General features: G+C 53.6%; 1 protein-coding gene across 1 annotated transcript in view; it reads right to left on the bottom strand.

Moving 5' to 3' along the window:
• The window catches only part of LOC111146244 (collagen type XXVII alpha 1 chain), a 133,634-nt gene that overhangs the window by 92,033 nt on the left and 19,939 nt on the right, over positions 1–21,662 (bottom strand). Inside the window, exons 6-8 of the mRNA XM_022501706.1 lie at positions 18,000–18,053; positions 7,747–7,800; positions 6,372–6,425 (exon numbers count right to left, since the gene is read on the bottom strand). Coding sequence (XP_022357414.1) covers positions 6,372–6,425; positions 7,747–7,800; positions 18,000–18,053 — 162 coding nt within the window. The remainder of the gene's footprint in view (positions 1–6,371; positions 6,426–7,746; positions 7,801–17,999; positions 18,054–21,662) is intronic.

Here is a 21,662-nt window from a genome sequence, read left to right as displayed (position 1 = left end):
CTTTAGCCTTAATGGAGTTGCAGTCTAATTAAGGGGATATAAAAACAAATAAATATAAAAGATAATGTCTGGGGGAAGTGGGCAAAGGGAATTTTTTTTGGGGGGGTGTAGAGTTTCAGTTTTGCAAGATGGGAAAGTTCTGGGGATGCCTTTTGCACCATGATGTGAATGTGCTTAGCACTACTGACCTGTAACCTTAAACACAGTTAAGATAGTAAATTTTATGTTGTGTGGTTTCTGCTGTGATTAAAAACTACAATTTTGAAAACGATGACGGTGCGGCAGGGACCAGTGCTACGAAGAAAAGTGAGCAGAGTCAGAGGACAGAAAGAGGCTGTGTTGTGGGGGGAGGGGGTGTGTGGCTGCAACTGGGACGAATGATGTGAGGCGGTGCTGGCTCTCTGGGGAAAGGCATTCCTACCAAAGGGAACAGTAGGTGCAGAAGTCCTGAGGCAAGAACCCTCTCGAGTGGGTTGGATGAAGACTGAGGCCTCCACGATGGGAGCAGAATGAGTGAGGGGTGAGGCGGAGAGGGGCGGTGGTTAAGAAGAAGCCAGAAGCCAGACAGGAGCATGGCAGCAACCCACAAGAGGACTTTGAGCAGGCATGTGTTGTGATAGGACACACGTAATCGTCTTTCTTATCCTTTCTCCACTTGAAACTTGCACACGAGGAAGAATAAGCAAAGCCTTTCCCGCAAAGAGCAAAACTGAGCCTTGAGCTCAGGCTGTGGGACTCTACCCAGGCAACTGCCCTCTCTGAGCCTCACTCTGCCATTCTCAGCCTGCCTGGGGTTGCTTCCAAAAGCTGATGGAATAATGGGGTGAGAATCCCCAGAGAACCAAGAAAGGGAACCAGGGAGCCCCCGAGTATCACCAGCTCCTTTGGCTTCACCTGCAGTTAGGAAGAAATCTGCTGGAAACCAAGGCTCCCGCAGAGAAGCGTTGCCAGGGAGATCCCAGAAGATTTTAAGTAAACCCTTTACTCAGGACACAGAAAAAAAGGAAATGCATGATCTTCGGGGATAGGGACACAGGCCTGCCCTTTGCCTGGCCTGGTACTAGAGCCTTAAATAAATACATCAGCTCATCAACTCCCTGCCATCACCCCTAGCAGGCAGGCATGACCATGCACACATGGCAGATGAGGAAACGGAGGCTCAGAGAGGTCAAGAGATTTCCCTGAGCCCACACAGCTTCTCAGGGGCAAGGCCAAGGTATGACTCTAATCTCTAAAGCCTAACCAACCAATCATGGGATAAGACATACGTATTGAGGGCCAAGGCCCACCTAGAAGGACACAGAGCCACGTAGGGAGAGACCCTATGTGTGTAGGGTATGTAGGGTGAAGGTGTGTAACCTTCTTCCCCAAGACAGAGCATATGGGTCACTACGGGATTACCGGAACAGAGGACCATCACACGGAACCCTGGAGTATCTGAGTTGGAGGGGACCTGCGCCATCGATCTGACCACTTTTCTCATTAGACAGACTTACCAGGGGGAAGGGACTTGTGCAAGGTTCCTTAGCAAGTTATGGCAAAGCCCAGACTATTCCTACAGGACTCCTGACACCACCCCCACCCCGCCCCACCACCCCCCAGGCTGTGCTTCGTCCAAGAGGCCACGATTCCTATCAGTGGACCCTGAAGGTCCTTGCACGTTGCTGTGAATGACCCACTTCTCCTGGCACGCTGAGAGCAGGAGAGGCTGAACACGACCTTGGCGTGGGGGGAGGGCGGGGGGAGGTTCCTGTGCTCCCTGGAAGTACCTTAGCAGTGTTTACCAAGCTGGGGCCAGCCAAATAGCTTCAAATGACAGGGCCCCAGGACCTGGAAGAATCCTAACCATGATCTTCTCCTGGGCCCCAGCAATTACAGGGTGAGTGCTAACCGCAAGGTGGACCCACGGGCTGTGATTTGCCCCTGTGTGATGGGTGCCTGGCGGGTACTAGGGGAGGGCCGGTGCTTCCAGGGAGCTCCAGGGACCACGGAGTCTGTAAGGGGCCTCTGGCGGCCTGGCAGACGGGTCTCCACAGGACCCGTGTTTATAATAGAACTCGGTCTACATTTTGGTTTGGGAGCCAGATTAATCATTGCTTACAGTGCGCAAGGAGAAACCAGACATCACCTCACGGTGGCTGCAGACAGTCTCTCTGTTGGCTGGGGTGCTATTTGGGCTTCGGGCAGGGAGCGTGGGGTGGGGGTGGGGTCCTGTTCGTATCTGGGGGTCCTGGGGAGCAATGTGTGCCTAGACCTTAGCTGGTCCCCCCGCTCTACCTCAGCGTGTGAGCAGCTTCCTAGGCAGTAAAACGGAACTCGCCATGCTTGCCGAGCATGCCACGAGACTCCCTAAACTTCTCGACCACCTCCACAGCCCACTGGGGGCCGTCAGCGGGACAGAGAGCCCCACTGGACAGAAAGGATCAGCGAGGAAGACACAGGCCAGGAGGCTGAGTGACTCATTCCATGATACTGCCCAAGTCCCTGCTCCTCTCTGGACCTCAGTTTCCCCCACTGGCGTCTCAAAGCCTTGTGTCGGCTCAGAAACTATAGGATTCAGAACGGGTGGTTTGTCCAAAAGCACAGTCCCTCATGACCCATGAGCCAAACTCTGCTCACTGGGTACCTGAGACAGGTCGGGCAGGAACCCACCATTTCTGTCTGGTTCATTCATTCAACTAGGGTTTGCTGAACCCCAAACATGACCCTGCATCAAGCGTTAAGCACAAAGAATAAACTGGTGAGTAAAACAAACTCTCTCCCTACCTTCTGGAAGGTAACACATATTAAGCGGACTGAAGGAGAAGTGCTCTTAGCACTGATGTGCTAAGACAGTGTAGACACCAACCGGAAGGAGTGGCATTGTAAAAAGGCTTGAAGGAGGGGCCGGGTTGGACAGCAGAGCTCAGAAACAGCAGTGGGCCTGGGCTCCAGAAGCCCAGGGCAGCCCAGCAGCAGGGGAATCTGGAGAAGGTTCTCGGGAGGGGCTCTGCATGGAAGTGGCCAACTCTGGTGGCACAAGGAGGGCCTGTGGGCAGTGGGAGGTTTGCAAGAGGGAGCCGAGAGGAAGTTTCAACTGCAGTCCCAATTTTCTTCCATGAGTCATGTCTACATGGGGCGATGTGTTAAGGATTCTGAGGCCACATCAGGGCTCGACAGGAAAGATCAATGAATGATGTCTGCCATAGGCAGGAGAGGAGGGAGGTATGGGACGGGGCAGATGCATGCGTCCAGCACTGTGCTCAGCCCCCCCGTAAGGAAACAAGGGTGAACACCTGCTACAGCTGATGAATGCCCCAAGGACACCCAAGAGTCCTGCCAGCCTAATGGGCAGAGACCCAGAAAGGCTGAGCAGGTGGGCGGGATGATCAGGGAAGGAGGCGGGACTTCCCTTGGGGGTGCCAGGAAGGTGCTCCTGGAGAAGACGGTGTTGGAGAATAGAATTGAGGGACAGACGCGTGAAGATGAGCATGGAAGGTCAAACCAGGGGAGGGCACAGTGTAAGCAAGCGCAGGGAGGCAGGAAGGCCCGGATGGAGCCGCTGACATGGTGGCTGGGTAAGTCTTCACTGGGGAAGGGCAGCTGTCCTGTGCGTTGCAGGATATTTAAATTATCTCGGGCTTCTACCTGTTAGAAGCTGGTAGCTTCCCTCTCCCAGTGGCTATGGCCAAAAACGTCTCCAGACATTGCTAACTGTCCCCTGGGCTGGGAGGGGGGCAAAATCACCCCCAGTTGAGAAGCACAGCTCTAAGGAAAGAAGGCAAGATGGTCAGACCAGGGACAGCACAGGATTCCATCCTCCCAATGTGCAAACAGGGTTCTGGTAGCCTTCTTGGCTAGTGGAGGGTCGTTACCTGGTAACTAGGCAAGATGACTGATGGTACCAGATGGACAAGACCTTCAACGCTTTTCCTTCAAGATCGCCATCACTCATTCATTCAACAAACACGCATGCAGTGCCTACGGTTCCAGCCCCGTGCTAGTACTGAGGCTAGAACATCTCATTCCACCCGACTTCTCCATGAATCCCAGCTGAGGCTCAGCGAGGTGAGGCCGCTTGCCCAAGCCCACACAGCAGGAGAGGGGACAGAGCGGGGTTCCATCCAGGCCTGTCTGGCCTGGTCTGTGCACCGGCCCAGCCCTCGGGGTTGGCTTGGCAAAGGCCTTCAGCAAACATCACAGGCAGATGGCAGACAAAAGGACCTTCTCAGCCTGGGATGCTATTTTTCACTTAGTGGGCCCTCTCTTATTTGAAAAGCTGTCTTAGCCAGTGCTAGGCAGAGAAAGGGCTTGAAAGTCAGAGACCTGGGTTCAAATCCCCAACTCTGCGGCTTAGCGACTCTGCAGGGTCTGTCCATCAAAGCAGCAGCTCTCAGTCTCAATAGCTCGTGAGAATCTTGTACCTGGATCCCACTCACAGCAACAGGACCAGAGCCCCTGCCCACAGCCCCCAGCTGGATCTAATCCAGGGGCATCTAGTCCGGGGGGGGCACTGCTACTGAATTTCTTCTCCACGAGGCCCTCGGTGAGCTTGTTAGCATTCACTCAACACCTGTGCCAGCACTGCTGACCTGGGTAAGCCTGGGACCTAAGCGCATATTTGTTGAACGACTAGAAGAATGAGTGATCAAGCGAATGAATGAATGAGGTCGATCTGGGCCTGTCTTCTCAGCTGTAAGATAGGCTTAATAGTGCTATCATGAGGACACAATGTGACAAAGGAGAGTCACTCCTATGCCACCTCTAATTCGCCACACGACCTAACCTGGGAACCCTCCCAACCAAAACTCCCTTTCTCCTGCCTATTTTTGTCCATTTTCCATTTAACCTTCCATTTTTATTGTTTTTCTTTTCAGTATCTGTCACCCTACCACGCACACAAGAATGCAAGCTCTGGGGGGACAGGGATTTTTGTCTATTTACTCAGCTCCCCGCCTTGCATCCTGCCTGGCACATAATAAGGATTCAATCACTTCTGTTGAATAAATGAATGAATGGGATTATGGGTGCCGTCCTGAGGTGACACCCCAAGTCAATGGGCCAATGAGCAGAGGATGCCGACTTCACCTGTCACCCAGGGTGGTGTCCCCTCTCCCCCAAGGCTCCCCACACAAGACGATGCAGAGAAGACACTTAAAAGCATCAGGACAAAGTGGCCGCTGTTGTCACTGAAGACACTCATGGGAGGAGAGAGTGCTTACAAACCGTGATGATTCCAGGTACCATTCTACACATCGGTCTTCCTCTCGGCCCTCACGACTGGTCAGGGGTCCCTGCCTTGGGCCCTGAGGCACCGCCCCACCGTGATCTGCCCACCAGCCTGCCATAGACCAACTCCTGCATGTCTGCCTGAGCCGGGGCCCCGGGGCCTCTGTGTCAATGGTTTTGCGAGTTTTTCAACCACACAGAGACTCTTTCTTATTTGAGAAAAGATGCTTCTCCCTTCTCAGGTGAGCTGGTCCCTCTTGGATGGGGGCTCTGGGCCTCCCTGGACATCTGCTAAGAACAGGGAGCCCTGGAGCCCCGGCAGGAGCAGGTCTAGCCTGCTTTTCCCATCTCCTGCCGCCTCTGCTAGACTCCCACCCCCATGCAAAGCAAGACCACCACTGGCTGCTTTATGAGCCGCCACTGGAAAGAGACTTTTCCACTCACACCTCATCCATCAGAAAGTGCTGGAGCACAGAGGGGAAGCGAGTGGGGAGAGGGAGTCCCTGTGTTCTCTGAGCCAGAAAATACCATGTTTCCCCAGCTCACAGACAGCCACAGACTCCGGTCTGGGTCTGGCCTCTCCAGATGTATGCTCTGGCCTGCTCTGGCCATGGAGGGTGGAGAAGATGCAGGAGACAGGACACTTCAAGTGCCACAGAGACCCTCAGAGCAAGGACAAGATGGAGCCAGGAGACACCACATCTGTCCAGAGAAGAATCAGATGGTCCAGAGAGCCGGTGGCTATAGACAGAGCGGGCAGCCAGGCCAGAAGCCAAAGACGTGGCTCTAGGCTGATGAACCTCCTGGAATCCCCATCAGTAATCCTGGGAAACTAGTCGACCCTTGGCCTGCATTGTCCTCCCCACCCCACCCCCCATTTCCTGAACACCTACTACGCACAGGCTCTGTGCTAGGCTCCGTAGGAAGAGTGCCAAACCAGATTCACAAGCCCTGATCCGTGAGGCTAGACTTCGGGCTGAAAATAACCAAGATGGGCAAATGGTCCTTGAGCAGAGTGGAGGCTCCTGGACTGAAGGCTGGGGTTCCAGGAGGACTGTCTAGAATAGGCATGAGCATGGCTGAGTCCTGAAGGATGGTAGACCCGGGCCGGGAGGCTAGAAAGCCCACTGCACAAGGCCAACCATGGAAAACAAAAGGTATACCTTTCGTCCAAGAGGTCCTGGATTCCCCGAGAGCCCAGGCAAGCCCACGTCACCCTGCAAAACACAGACAAACAGGTGAGGCAGGGGGAACAGGAGCAGAGACACTCGTGAAATGGCAAGGCTGTCCTCACTCGGCCAACTGTCTGCGACCAGGAGACAGTTGGAGGCCCGGAGGCCTCTGGCGGAGATGAGGGCAGTTCAGTGGGTGGCTACCCAGCCCCTCCCCACTAACCCAGTCTCTCCCCTTGATCTATTTTATACCCTGGATGTTGGCACAAGACACCATCTAGGGAACAGGGTCTGCTGCTAAAACCGTGTCTGAAAACCACTGCCCCAGGGGACACACCACTTGTCTGTCCCTTTCCAATCTGCTCTCTCTCTCTCTCTCTGCATTCCTGAGAATGAGGTCCTGAGACCTGGTCCTGACACCCCTTCTCTTCTGCCCTTTCCTCCTCCTGGCTGGCCCTGGTGGGCAGTAGAGGACATTTCTGCCTTGAGACCTGAGAACGGACAACTCGGGAGCAAGAGAGAAGCCCGAGCTCTTGGACTTCGTCAGACCTGGGTACAAATCCTGCTCTGCTCCTGACCAGCTCTGTGACCTCCAGCAAGCCACTTGCCTCTGAGGCCTCTCTGTTTTCTCATCTGCAAGCCGGGCCCATCTGTCCTATGCTACAAGGCTTCGATGAGGAGCACAGGGGCATGCGCATGGATATTTACACCCACTGAATGTTTGCTGCATGAAAAAATGACCCATGAGGATGTGAAGGAATGAGCCACCTAGGTCTTGGGGAAATCAAAGGGACCTTTGGCTTCTACGTGCCTAAGCACAGGAGGCTGGGTTGAGAAGCTGTGTTCTGTCAGGAAGGCTCTTGGACTTGTGTCCAGTTTCCATGAGAAACTTCGGGTCCCGTAGCCCTTCAGAGATAGGGAGTCCTGAATCTCTGGCCTGATCCTTTCCCACCTCCTAGAAATCCACAGACCCGTCGGCTCAAATTAACCCCAGAGGCGATTTTGAATGTTTGTTGGAAGCTTCCTGGGTGTTTGCTAGCAGAAAGCTTCTGCACGCCAAGGTCACGTAGAGGGCCCTACAGAAATGCAGGACATTACACAAAAGATCACTCGCCAAGGGTGTGTCCACAGGCAAAAGCTGTTGTCAGTCTTACGGGCTGCACCCCCAAAGAAAGTGCAGGGAAGGACTCTGGGTTTGGCACGGGTAGAGCTGAAGGACTTCAAGGAAAACACCAAAACCACACTCTTCTCTGGCTACTTTGCCGCCTCTCGCCTCTGACACGCAGAGGCCTCTGCCAGGGCAGGGAGGTTTCCCTACGGTCCACTCCCCCCACTGTCCTCGACGCTGGGGTCCCTGGAAACCTACCTTCGCCCCATCGAGGGCCTTTCCTGGTGAGAGCCCTGGGTCCCCCTTCTGTCCCTGAAAGAAAAATAATTCTTTCTAGAGTCATCTAGAGAGGCTACCTCCCCACAACCTCTGCTCAAAGTCCTGTCCCCTGTTAAAAATGCCTTCCCATCCATCCCCCTCAGTCACACACCTCTGGGGGCGGGGGTGTGTGTCTTTTCCAGTTCCGTTCTTCCCTGCCCTAACACCTTCCATAGCTCCCCACTGACTGCACGATGACATCTCTGAACTCCTCCTTTGGTGTCCTGTGTCTTCTACCATCTGGTTCCACCCACCCTCTGCAAACCTGGCTCTCTTTCCAGCTGCTAAACCCACACACAGGGTCCCTCTACTCCTTGCCAGACCTCAGCCCATCAGCCATGCCCTGTACTTCCCTGCTGCCAGCTTCTGGCTCAGGCCGTCACCCCTGCCTAGAAAACCGTTCCTCAAGTAGCATTCACCACACTATAGACATTTTCCAAGATGCAGCTGGAAGGTGTCCTCCCCACCAGCTGGTAGATCTCTGCGGACCAATCCTTGCACGTGCGTGTTGCTAGGACTGCCTCCCGACTTGTTCCCCTGGGCTCTCAGAGCGCTCCTGAGAGACGCGTCGAGGAAGCATGCCCGATTCTTCTTGAACAGCTCACCTTGCTGTTCTCCATTTACCGAGGGTCAGCGTGGTAAGACCCACTCACGTCTGTGCACAGCCCCTCACTGTGTGCGGTACCCTGGTCTCACGAGATTCTCACAATATCCTGATGGTGCGGGCAAGGGAAGTGTTATTACCCTCCTCCCCATCCACTTAGGGAAACTGAGGCTAGGAGGAGGAAAGGGATGATCTGAGGCCCCATGTTGAGGCCCAGGCAGAGGTAAGACAGACTCCTGAAGTTGTCATTCCCAAATCTGTGTTCCGGGAGGTCCTGAGATCCGAAGAATAGGCAGTACATCGGGGAGAAACCAGTAAGCGGCGGGTTCCCAGTCAGAGACAAGCACCTTTTGTGCCTAGCGTATGGGAAGGTCCCCGTCGCGAGGATCCTGGCTCCTCTGAGCATGAGGCTAAGGGACAGGACCGGCGCGGTACAGCAGCTCTCTCTCTTCTGGCGCTGCCGAGAGCTCCTGGCTGCCAGCCTGCTCCTTTGGCCCAACGTGGCTCAGTTACTCAGAAAACAATCCTTTGGAGAGTCGGTCCACCCTGATGTCACTTTCCAAGAACCCCTGATCTCTATCCCTCATGCTCACTCCCACACTCCCTCCCCAAGCTGGGCCCTGAGTCACAAGCCCTGGGCTGAAGGCAGGGAATCCCAGAGGGATCTCGGGCAAATCACTTCACGTCTCTGAGCCTCCACTTCCTAGCCTTAAAATGGGGGCTGCACAACAGACACGCGCACATGGACACGGCACACATGCGTGCGATGGCACACCCACACCGGCACACAGGTACGCGCACGTACATGCACACATTCACATGTAGGCACGTGCGTACACATTCTCTCACACGTAGGTGCACGCACATGGGCACACTCACACATACGCATGGGTGTGTGCTCACATATACACATGCACACGGGTGCACGCAAACACACACAGGCACATGGGGGCACACTCTCATACACGCACGCACACACATCCACCAGCATCTTGGGTTTCTTGGCAAGGACCCAGTGAGATAATGGATGTGACCCATGGGACAGGTAGTTTGGCCAACTTTAATTAGCTCCCATTTGGTCCTTTTCTTCATCGGAACCCAGCCCTTCTGAATCCTGGCTCCACTGCTCTCCACGAGAAGCCACTACACTGGAACTAGACAGAGCCTTAAAGAGGGCAGGTCTCTCTGCCACCAACTCCATGTCCAACACTGTGTCCATTCGTCCTCTTAACACTGGTGGTTGCAATTCAGGACTGAGCCCCAGGTTCAGAGAGGCCAGGTCACTGCCTGGGGTAACACGCAGGTAAGAGGCGAGGTCCTCCCAGGTCTGGCTAGTGCCCGCTCAGTCTGACTTCAAAGCACTCATTTACTCGTTTATGAATGAAAAGCCTGGCTGCTTCTCCAGCACTCCCTCTGACCGGGTGACAGCCATCCCTGGGGGGAGACCAGGCCCTCCCTGTTGGAACACCAACCACCTGTCCATCTGGGCCCCTCCAGGTCACTTCTGCAGAACCCACCCTCTGGGACCTACCGCCTCGCCTTGGCCGCCCCCACATACATCTCCCACCCTCGGCTCCTCACAAGTCCCACTCCAATGCCTTTTATGTCCATAGCGCAAATACAAAGCCAAGCTCAGGGCTACCAAGGATTCCAATGGCCAAAAAAGGACAGCAGCTTCTCCCACCCCGCCGTTGCCCACCTCGGTCTGTGGCTGGTAGAGCAGCTGGGCTTGAGACGCAGTCAGGGGTGGGCCTTCGCGTATCCTGTTCTGTCGTTTTATAAAAGGGGAAACCAAGACCTGAAGATACGATGGACTTGCTCCCTTGTCTGGGCTCCTTACCTGGGCCATTTCCGTCATGGGTAGATTTCTCTCTGCATTCTCAGCAGCCAGCAAAGTGCTTAGGAGGTAAGCCCTACCCAAGTACAACAGCCATAAGTACAAATACACGTGAACATCTACTCTGAGCCAAGCTTTGGGGTGAACACAGAACACCGCCATGGGGAACATGGCACAGTTCATGTTCATGGGAGCCTCTTGAAGGAGAAACCAGAGACCAGTAATGATAATCAGTGCTAGCATTTACTGGGTGCTCTTCTGAGCCCCGGACACATAAATCCATGAGGTAGAAACGATCACCATCCCATCTCACAGGTGGGTAAACTAAGGTATAGAGAGGTTCAATCACTTATCCAAGGTCGTACAATATGTAAATGGGACTTTGACCCAGGCAGAGGGTCTGCTTTCAGAGCCCAAGCTCTTTACCTGTCAATACACTACAGATTAAAAACTACCATCCAATGTTAAGTGGAATAAGGAGGACATCAGGGAGAACTTGACCCAGACAGAGGGGAAATCCCTGAAGGGAGTTCCAGCTAAGCTAAGGCTGGAGGAAGTCAAGGAGGGAGGCAGATGAACTTTCAACTCCAGGGATGCTCGAAGCACCCCTGGTCAGGTGAAGGTGTGACTTCTGGGATGGAGAAGACTATATGGCTTCCCAGCCAGACTCCTACAGATTCCCCAGTGAGAGAAAGAAGGAATATTTAAGTCTAATTAATTGCTTACACATTGGGTAAAATGAGAACCTGGTTGCCAACCCAGCTCTCCAGCCAACAAGCCTATGTGACCCAGGGCAAACCCCTTTCCCTTTCTGCGTGGGGATTGGTACTCCCTCCAAACTCGTTAACAGAGCCTCTGGGAACTAGAAGACAGATGGGAAGGTATATTCTTAGCCATAAATGCTACAAACATAGTGGGAGTGGGGACTGTGCTGAGCTCCTTTTCTGCAGGTAGGGTTGGAAAGCAGAGGAATAGAGGGTTCTGAGAGGCCGAGGTCTAGAGAGGGACTGACACAAAGGAGGAACACATCGTGAAGGATTGGGAAATTCTGGGCCAGAAGTCCCCTGCATAGGTCATCTCTAATCCAAGTACCCAGCACAAGGCCTGGAACAGAGGAGACATCATAAAATATTTCACAAATGAGCAAATGAATGAATAGAATCTCAAGAGACAACTCTAAGGCTGGGATTGGCTCAGACGGGCTTCCACTGAAGACAGCCTGGGCCTCCCACTATCACTATGTCATGTGTTCAGAAGTTCCGGCCAATGCAATAGGGCAAGAAAAACAAATGGGACAACGAGCCTTTGAGGAAAAGGAGACAAAAGTATGTCCTTTTTTGCAAGCAATATGAGGACCTGTCTAGAAAATATAGGAGAACTAACTGAAATACTGTTAAAATCAATAAAATCACACAGTACAGGGTGTGGTTATAAAATAAACACAAAAAGTACAAAAATACAAAAGTCAACAGTCCTCGTCAGTAGCTGACAGCCAGCTAGAAAATGGAATGGGGAAAATATTTCCCTCGTAACAGCATCAAAAATACAAAATTTCTAAGCAAAAACCAGAGCTGTGCTGGCCTTATACAATAAAACCTATAAAAGTTTACTAAGAGATGTTTAAAAAACTCAACCAAATGAGAAGACATGTTATGTTTTTAGATAGGATAACGTAGTATTTTAAAACTGCTAATTCTTGGGCGCCTGGGTGGCTCAGTGGGTTAAGCCTCTGCCTTCAGCTCGGGTCATGATCTCAGGGTCCTGGGATCAAGTCCTGCATCGGGCTCTCTGCTCAGCAGGTAGCCTGCTTCCCCCCTCTCTCTGCTTGTCTTTCTGCCTACTTGTGATCTCTCTCTGTGTGTTAAATAAATAAATAAAATCTTTAAAAAATAAAAAAATAGAACTGCTAATTCTTTACAAATTAATATACACATCTAATATAATTCCAACAAAAATCCCAAAGATGTTTTTAAGGAAATGATTAAGATGGGCATTAAGTTCATCTGACAGAATAAAGAGCCAGAGATATTTTAAAACAACAAGGAAAGAAGACACAAAAAGATCATAGATGTCATATAAAGTAGTATTTTAGCAAAAAGTATACAAGCAGAGCAATGAAACATATTTGAATGGCTGGGAATAGACCTCGCTCTATCATCTGGTAAGCAGTAGAGTCAAGGTTATTTAATAAATGGTTAACTATGGGGGGAAAAAATAAAGTTACAGCCCCATCTCCTACCCACCCCCTGATGAAGATGAACACCAGATGGTTTCAATTCTTTAAGAATACAAATGAAAAAAAAAAAGAATACAAATGAAACTATGAAATTACTAGAATATAAATGAATACCGATCTGATCATGGGGTGGGAAAAAAATGTCCAAGTATAAACGTGAGGAACGATAAATTTTACATATGGGAGGAACCCTCTCTAAACTCATAAGTACGTGTTAGCTGTTATTGTTAGTCCAAAAAAAATAGATAAAACGTTTTATTTGTGAATATCATCATGAATACTCTTCAGGCAAACAGCCAAACTGAAATATACTCATGAGGCCGATGAAGCCTGTGTAATCTTACCACGCAAATATCAGTAACTGTACAAATCCGTAATGAAAGACAGCCTCCCAACCCCCCAAATAAACAAATGCATAAATGATAAAATACAAATGGCAAACAGATGTAAGAAAAGCCTTCTTCTTCTAGAGGATCAATGAACTGAAGTGAAAACAATAAAGTGACTTTTTAAAATGTCCTTCTCTGAGGCTAGCAACAGCATGACGGGTTCAATCTTTCTAGAAGGCAACTGCTAATAAAACAGGCAAACCCATAAAGCACTTATATGCAGGGTATATTTTAAATGACTCATACACATGCATGGGTGCCTGTACGCATAGATACATCTGTATCTTTGTGTCTGTATGCATGCATGCATTTTAATATGTTATATATGTATATTAACATATATATTACATATATATGTTAAGAAATAAAAATTCTGATTTCTTTATTTTGATTAAAAATATATATGTGCTACTTAGATAGAACTTGTATCTATAATATATACATACTCAAACATATATATGATGTATATGAGACTTACTCTACAGAGGAAGGCCATAGAACTATGGAGCAAAATTGCCTTGTAGCTAAAAGCACATACAGGCTTTGGAGTTAGGCAGCAGAGGGTTCAAATCCTGTCTCTGCCCCTTATCACAAATGTGACCCTGGTCCAGTTACTTCACCACTTAGACCTTAGTTTTTTCATCTGTAAAATGGAGGTGGTAACATCTGCCCCACAAAGGGCATAAAGCCTCTTGGCCAGTCCTTGGCCCAGTCCTCAAAAGGCAATTACCAGGCAGAGCCACTGCAGACAGCTTACTTTCTTCTTGATACTTTCTAGACTATTCCACATGTTCCTTAATGAGCAGGCCCCACCTCTGTCATCAGAGGAAAGACAAGCGGAGGCTGGGACTTGAGAACCCTGCAGGCTTTCTCCACCTCAGCCCCAACCAGCTCTGCTGGCAGCTCCCTGGCTCACCAAGTCTGCTCCTTCCTGCCCACCTCTCCCCCTGCCCAGCCCCCCAGTGCTGGAGGACCCCTAATCATCCTGGGTAATTCACTGCACTGAGCAGGCCACACCAGGAACAGAGCGGCCGTCTGCCAGGAAGAGTGGGGCTGGGCTCCTTCTCCTCTGGCATGGGCAACCCTGGCCTTCCTGCACAGCTGGAGCCCGACTGCCTCCAGCCCAGGGCCCCTCACCTGCCCCCAGCCCTGCATCCCACCCGCGTGCACCATGGTGCACATCAGCGTCCCCTGCACAGCCACGTTGGGCCTCCCTGCTGGCTGCCAGCCAGGCCCCGCTTCTCAGGCTGCCCGGCCGCCTCTGCAGACCTCATCTGATCATGTCACCTCTGCTAGAAACCTTTGCGTGTCTTCCTGTTGCTGCTTGGATGAAGCCCAAAAGCCTTACCACCACTTCCCAGGCCTGCCGCCCAACCTGGCCTCCTCCTGCCCCTGTGCCTTGTCACCTGGTACATTTCAGACCTCAGTCTGACCCATCTGCCCTCCAGGAAGGTGTGCCTCAGCTCCTAGACCAGCCCAGTCTGCACTGTGGCAGGCATCCCAGGCCTCTCACATGGAGCCACGATCATGACATGATTCTGCATTTATCAGGGTGATTAGCTTGTTTCCACGAGGGCAGGGACTGTCCTTGCTGAGGCCCCAGTACAGAGCCAATGCCTTGCCCATACCGACAGCTGACCCTTCCACGGGCCAGCACTGCTCGACGTAACCCGGTTACTCCTAGTGACAACTCAAGGGGGCACCGACTCTTCCCCTCCATTTTCTAGATAAGGAAATTGAGGCACGGAAAGCTGAAATAATGTACCCAGAGTCAGGGAACTGGTACGTGACAGAGCTGAGGTTTGAACTTCAATCATCTGGCTCCAGGGTCTGTGCTCTTAACCTCTGCCCTTTCCTGCAACAACACATGTGGGTCGGTTGGCGATATGAATCAATCCAATGACTCAACCCTGGGCCTCCGAGGTCAGCCAGTGCTGTTGTCCTAGGGGGATGGCTCAAAGTCCTGGATCCTGACCCCACGTGGGAGCTGACCTGCCCTCTCCTTGATGGATCTGAACATGGGGTGTACCGGACTATGGCACATGGGTAAGGCCTTGGGGTCTGGGGGAGGGGGGTCATACTGTAATGGCCCTGACAAGGGTCTTCCAACAAGGATCCCAAAGCAGTTCTGCCAGTGCTGGTCACAGCCAGTAACGCCGGGCAAGTCACCTCGGTGTCTTTGTGACTCAAGTCCTTCATTTGATCCTCCTCCCCTTCTAGATCCTCCTAACCCCACTGGTCTCTCCCACCACTCAGTCTTTATCCCACAAGGCCATAAGCTCCCGAGGGCTCCATAACCTCACTGAAGCAATGAGCGCACGGTGACCCATCCAGACAGAGTGCGGCCTCCCTGCCACCTGGGCACACCCTCCTGTCTGACTGATTTCTCCATCAACAGCACACAGTAGGTGTTCAATAAACATTTGCCAACTGAAAGAGATGACCAGATTTGTTGGGGGGGGGGGCCCACGATGGCTCTAGGAGGCAACATCGTGTGCAAGAGGGGGAGCCAGCATGGGGCCTGGGGAAGGCCAGCCCTCCAATCCCACCAGGTCACCTCCCAGGCCCAATGGGGATCTGGGACACAGGGAGGACCTTCTCCCCAGAATCATACCCTGGGTGCAGATATACGCCATTCTCTGCCAAGCTCAGCTCAGTCAGGAATTCCACTCTGGGAGAGCCTCTGCTTTAACCTTGTCCTGGCCACACCTCAGATCAAGGGCGGCCCAAGGGCAACACTGAGCCCAGCCAACTGGGGTCTCCCGCCCAACTGGCCTGTCCTGGGGCCACCTGTGCTCACCCCCAGGCTGTAAGCCAGGTGTCTGGCAAAGGGCATGGCTTTTCCCCTTGGCGCTTTATGCTAAGCGCTACTGGCAGAAGCAGCCTCCCACCGCAGTGTATTTTCTGGAACCCACACCCTTCTCTGTTATATGCAGAAGCAGGCGGGAGTCCCGTCCAGCAGACCCCACATCCACACGCCCCAGCCCTATGTGGCCGCAGGAAGAGGGGTCACCTGCCAGATACAAGCCTCCCTCAGCACCCAGAGCTACTTCTCCAAATGGAGGGAGAAACGGCTGGGGGCCCCCCGTCCTGCCTCAGCACATCTGCTGGTGGGATGGGAGTGGGCTACGGGCCAGACTGGGGCTGCCACGGGCCTGGGGCTGGGGCCCTGCCATGCAGGGCCGGCATGGACCGGAGGAGGGACCTGTGGAGCATCTGCTGCTACAGAAGCAAGGAATCAATCTGGAAGCTGGACAGAGTGCAGAAGCAAGGGCGGGAGCAGGACGGAGCGGGAAGCTCCAGACAGGACAGTCCGGGAGCAGACCCAGAACGGCGTGTTCCTGAGCAAACCTGGCAGCTCAGAACAGCTGGGTCCTCAGCCCTTGAAGGACCCCACGGCCTCAGAGGCCTGAGGCCTGTGCAGAGCAGAGGGGGGGCAAGGGGGCTCCTTCTTTCCGCCTAGCCCACCAGGGGCAGGTCCTACCTTCATTTCCTAGATGGCGCCTTAATGTGCCCGAGCCTCTGTTTCCCTATCTGTACACGGGTATGGGATCTCCTCCCATGTCTTTGGGTCTTTGTGGGGATCAAATGAAGACAAGCGACGTCAAGTACATGCATTGGGCACAGTGCCCATAGTAAGGCCCTGCATACAGGCGATAGTTTTTGTCTGTGTTTGCCCAGGAAGACAGCTATGCTATAAAACTCTGCACCATTCACCTCATTAAAACCACAGCACTTCTGGGCACTTGCTGACCACGGGGCACCCAAGGTCTCTGAGCTTGTTCTGCAAGGAAGGACCCCAGCCCAGCCCTTGCCATGTGTCCCAAACTCCCAGATAAGCTGGTGAGTGCCAGAGCTGGCCTTTGGAGGTGGCATGACCTGGGGACCAGTTGGTTAACGGCTTTCCCTAAACCACTCCATCTGCCCAACAGCCTTAGCAAAGAATGACCTTGGGGCTGGCCACCGGGGTTACCCCACAGAGGACAGGCTGGGCCAGGCGGTGTCCTAGCCAGGCACCCCTCTGCCTTCCCTCCGGGCCTGCTTTACGCCCCTTCAGCACAGCCCCCGTGCTCTTGGCTCCCCTGACCTCGCAACTTCTTTGCCCTCCTCCAGTCTCCAGCCATTCCTGGAGACTTCTCCCCATGACCTAAATGTTGCTGGCTGGGCACACTTTTTGGCGCTCTGGCTGCTCATACCAAGTGCGGCCCTGGACAGCCCTGTTTGCTGCCGGAGCACCAGGAATAGAGCAGGGTGCTCCGGGGCTGGGGATCCCAGCAGGTGTCAGGGTGCCACTCACTCTGGTCTCTGTGGTCTCATGGTAAAGTTAACTGAAACATTCTAGGAGGGCTCCTTGGGGCAGGTGGCATCTGTGCAGTCGCCTCCACCCCTCAGGGCTCATCTCCAGCTCAGTGCTCTGCAGAGAGCTCCAGAATGTCTGTGTCCATGTATCATCTCCAGCTGGCAGGGCTCCCAGTTCCCAAATGAACATGGCCCTCACCCTCCTTCTCCAGGGTAGCCTGGTCGGGTCACTGAGGCTAACGCCAGGGTGTCACTGGTCTCTTATAGCTCACCCATGGCTTCATTCTCTCTAACCCCCTCCACACCGTGAATGCATCTGCTTCCCTCCTCCCACACCCCTAAGCTGGCTGGGCTAGCCTCATCCCTTCCCTGTCCCCTCCCCCACCCCAGGGTCTCCCTGTCTCTGCTCTGGTCCCCAACTCCTGTCCACATCCGCACGACATCCAGCCATCATTCTGAAACACGACGATGTTCCTCCCCAGCTCCAAAGATGACACGCCTCCCAGGATAAGTCTGAAGACCCAGTAAAATTTCCGCCTCTAGTCCGACATTCAAGGCCTTCCCTTTTGGGCAGCAAATGACCCTTCTTCCTGTTCTCCTTTGAGGGCTCTAGGCTCCAACTGCCCTTCTCTCCCTAATCCCTCTCCCAACCAGAAGCTGCACTTCAAGTCCTCACCGTGCCACCACCTGCCACATAGGAGGCGCTCAGGGTGCGCCCGTGGCACAGAGCCCCTCCCAACAGGGGCCCCTAGGAAGCACCTCCAACGCAGCCCCAACCCCAGCACCCCCTCCATGGCTCTATCCCCAGATCCCACAGCAAATACTCACTTTGGCTCCAGGAGGGCCGGGGAGGCCTGGGTTTCCGTAAGGCCCAGGAGGACCCTGAAAGGGAAAAGAAACAAAGAGGTGAGGGGAAAATGGGGGTCACTCCACTTCCCACAGCAATGCCTGGCAGGAGCCTTCCACCCACTAGGTCTTCTCAGCTAGCCAGAAGCTTCTCAGCTTCTTAGCAGGACTGTCATGGCGGCCTACTTTTAGGGAGGGCCCCCTTGATGCCCGGCCCCACCGTGAACACCTGCCATCCATTACCTCATTTTACTCTACTAACCCAAGAGGCAGGGGCTATCATTATTCCTACTTTAAAGACGGAGCCTAGGGCTCAGAGAGGTTGAGAACTTCCTCAGGTCACTCAGCTGCTCGGGGGCCGAGCTAGAGGTCAGCCTCAGATGTGTGATTTCGGAGCACAAGGCCTCAACCTCTGAATTTTTCTTGACTGCCTCCTGGCTCTCTCCCCCTGGCCCAGCAGCCCTTCCCAGGCTGGCTTCCCGGGCTCAAAGCGGACTTAGCTACCTGCTTCCCTCCACCGCTGCTGGTCAGTGCCCTGTGCCATTCCCATCATCTGGCGTTTCCTTCTGATCCATCCCCTCCAACTGCCACCAGCCCTGTCCTCCGAGGCCTGGCTGACATGCCACCTCCTCCCGGGCATCTTCTAGGACTTCGGCCTAGCGGCACTGCTCCCTTTTGACTCCAACGGGACTGTGATGTGAGCCTTTGAGTCGAGAGCCCAGTGAATGGAGGACTTGGCGTCTTCTGAAGAAAGGAGCCTCCCTCCTGTGGCCACAGCCCAGCCAGGATCCCTTAGGATCCTCTGAGCTCTGAGCTGACAGGTCCTCCAGGGGCCTTGAAGCAACTAGAAGACTGGGCCCAGAGTGTCAAAGAGTCTTGGCCAAGTCACACAGCAGAGAGGTGGCCAAGTGAGGGCTGGGACCCAGGCCTGCTGGCTTAGGGTCCAGGCTTTATTCATGGCACCAGATTTTCCCAGGTCCTCTCTGAATCCTGCAGAACAGCTGGAGCCTGTTATGTCCACTTTCTCCAGCAAGCGCCCTGGGTTAGGGTCTTGCAGCCAGTAATAGAAACAGAGCCTGAAGAGTCGGGTCACTCCCCAGAATCTTTGTCCGGCAAGAATAATCTGGAGCATTGGGGGTGGGGAGAGACGGCTCAAGAAGCCCAGAGGTGCCCCACCACGCCAGCTTCTAGACACACTGCCCTTGTCGCTGGCCCCTCTTGACTCATCTGGTTGGCTGTGCATGAACTCGCTTCCTTCCTCCCTCTCCGAGGCCAACTTTCCAGCTGCAGCCTGTCACATTCCATCCAAGACACCTCCCTCTTCCTCGATGCCTGCACAGGGACCCTCCCCTTCTCTAAACACGTTGAAAAGGAACAGTGTTCCGAAGCTCACTCGGCCTGGGGAATGGAGAACGGTGTCATGGGTGACCCTCCTTCTAAAGTAACTCGCTCTCCAGCCCTCTCCAGCATTCCACCCAACACGGTCTTCCAGCACAAGGATGGGACTTGGAACCAGCTATGAGCAACCCCCTTCCCCAGCCTCGCTCTCCCCAACAGTCCTCTGAGTAGCTAGGACCCCCGCCGGTCTTTAAGGAATCTGGAAGACCTGAGATGCTCACCCCAGCCCAGGCTCTTGGGGTCTAACTTCAGAGCTCAGATGGAACTGGGCCTAAGATGGGGAGGCATGTTTGAGAAGGGGCCCCTGACCAACACTCCAGAAGCAGGCATGGGCTGTGGGAGGCCAGGGGTGGCTACCTTCTCCCCAGTTGTGCCCCCGGTTGCCCCAAAGATGGAAGGCTGGAGTGCTCAGCTACCCACCCGGCCTGTAGCCTGTGGAAGCAGAGGCTTCCTGCTTCCTCGCCGCCGCCCTCCACCTCCCCACCCCTCTCCCGCCACTGCCTTGCAAAGAAACGGAGCACATAGTTGACTGGGAGCCAAGCAGACCAATACTATAAATGCTGCGGCCCAGAAAGCTGGGTAAGGGGAGGGCCCAGGGATTCCCCAACATCCTTGCACAGGCTGGGAATTACGTGGAGGTGGGAAGGGGGATGCCACTGAGCTTTGGACAACCTCCGGTAGGGCCCTGCCACTCCCTGAGCCCCAGAGCTGTCATCGTGCAGAGAGGAGCTGGGATGGTCTACTTTTCGCATTCTACTATCTCTGGAATTTTATGATCTATGGAATTTCCAGCCTAGAAACAGGATGATGGCGGGGAGGTGGAGGCGGGGAGGGTGCGTGGTGGGGAGGGAGAGCATACAGAAAGCCTGAGAGGGAGGATGGGAGAGTCATTCCCTCACTCATGGAATTTCACAGCTGGGAGGAACCTTGGAAATACGGTTCCAAGGAAATGCCTTGGCAGTTCCTGAGCAGACTCCATGCTTTATAGATGGGAAACTGAGGCCCAGAGAATGGAAAGGATTTGCCTAAGATCACACAGCTTCTGGGGGGAGATGTTGTTGACTCCCAGACTAGAACTCCTCAGTAACCATTTGCCCAGCACCTGTTGAGTGCAGGGCACCCTGCTAGGCAGCGTGTGAGAAAGAGAAAGAAACAGGGCCTGGCTCTGGCCCAGAGGGGCTCGTTTGAATAGAGAGATAAATCAGCACAATAGATGGTTAAGATCACAGGTTCTGGGATCAGACTGTCTGGGTTCGATCCTAGCTCTGGCATTGACACTCTGGTTGACTTTCTCCAAAGTAACCAAACCTTTCTGAGCCTCAGTTTCCTCATCTAGAAGCATGGGGACAACATCGGAACCCATTTCTCGGGAAGGCTGGGCTGGTGGGACGAGATCACGCAATCGCAGCTCCGCCAACAGAGGTCAGCGGTCTGCCTGAGCTTTAGGAAAGTCATCCGTACCATCCAGAGCAGCGAAAACCTGCTGCAGGAACTCGGAGAAGGGGGCAGTCGTCAGCAAACAAACAAGATGGCATTTGATCTCAGCAGGGGATGGAAAAGGAGCTTGCAAAGAAGGGCACACCAGGTCAGGGCAAGAGGCCGACCTAGCAAAGGTGCAGAGGAGGCGTTCGGAAGGGCAAACTGCCTGCTAAGTCAAAGGGCCTCATCCTGCACCCAGGCTGCAGGAACCCTGGTATTTCTGGGGTCCCCAGCTCTGGGTAAGTGCTCCACGGAGACTCTGGAGCCAGGAGGAAATGCTGCCTCAGACAGCAGATTCCAGAGCCCTGGGCCCAGAGTGCACAGGGCCAGGTCTAGAGTAATTGCATAACCAGAACCATCCGCTGGGCTCCGAGCTAAAAATATGCCCCAGGCAGCTGTCTCTGCCAGAGCCTTGCCAGGCACCCAGCGTGGGAAAGGCTGATTCAGCCTGGGTGCAGGTGCCAGGCATCATGGGTCTGAGCCCTCAGATATTTCTCCAAGAGGATCCCCAGGGGTGCCAGCATATGGTTCAGGGACTAGGTTCCCATCCTGGCTCTTTCATTTCCTATATGTTCGGCTTTCTCATCCCCAACATGCGAATGATTATCCTGGTCCACAGGGGTTCTGGGGCAGGGGAGAGGGGCTCAAACAGAGCCGCGTTCCCTGCATGCAAGGCATGACATGGGAGTTCTTTTCCACACCAAGGCTCAGGCTAGCTCCTCTCTGATGCTGCAGTCCTACGAAGCCATCCTTCCACCTCTGATCAAA

The sequence above is a fragment of the Enhydra lutris genome, unplaced genomic scaffold (assembly GCF_002288905.1).
Source record: "Enhydra lutris kenyoni isolate GAN:26980312 unplaced genomic scaffold, ASM228890v2 scaffoldscaffold13, whole genome shotgun sequence".
Classification (NCBI taxonomy): Eukaryota; Metazoa; Chordata; class Mammalia; order Carnivora; family Mustelidae; genus Enhydra; species Enhydra lutris.
The sequence above is the reverse complement of the archived record's forward strand: the minus strand, read 5'-3'. Positions and strand labels throughout refer to the sequence as shown.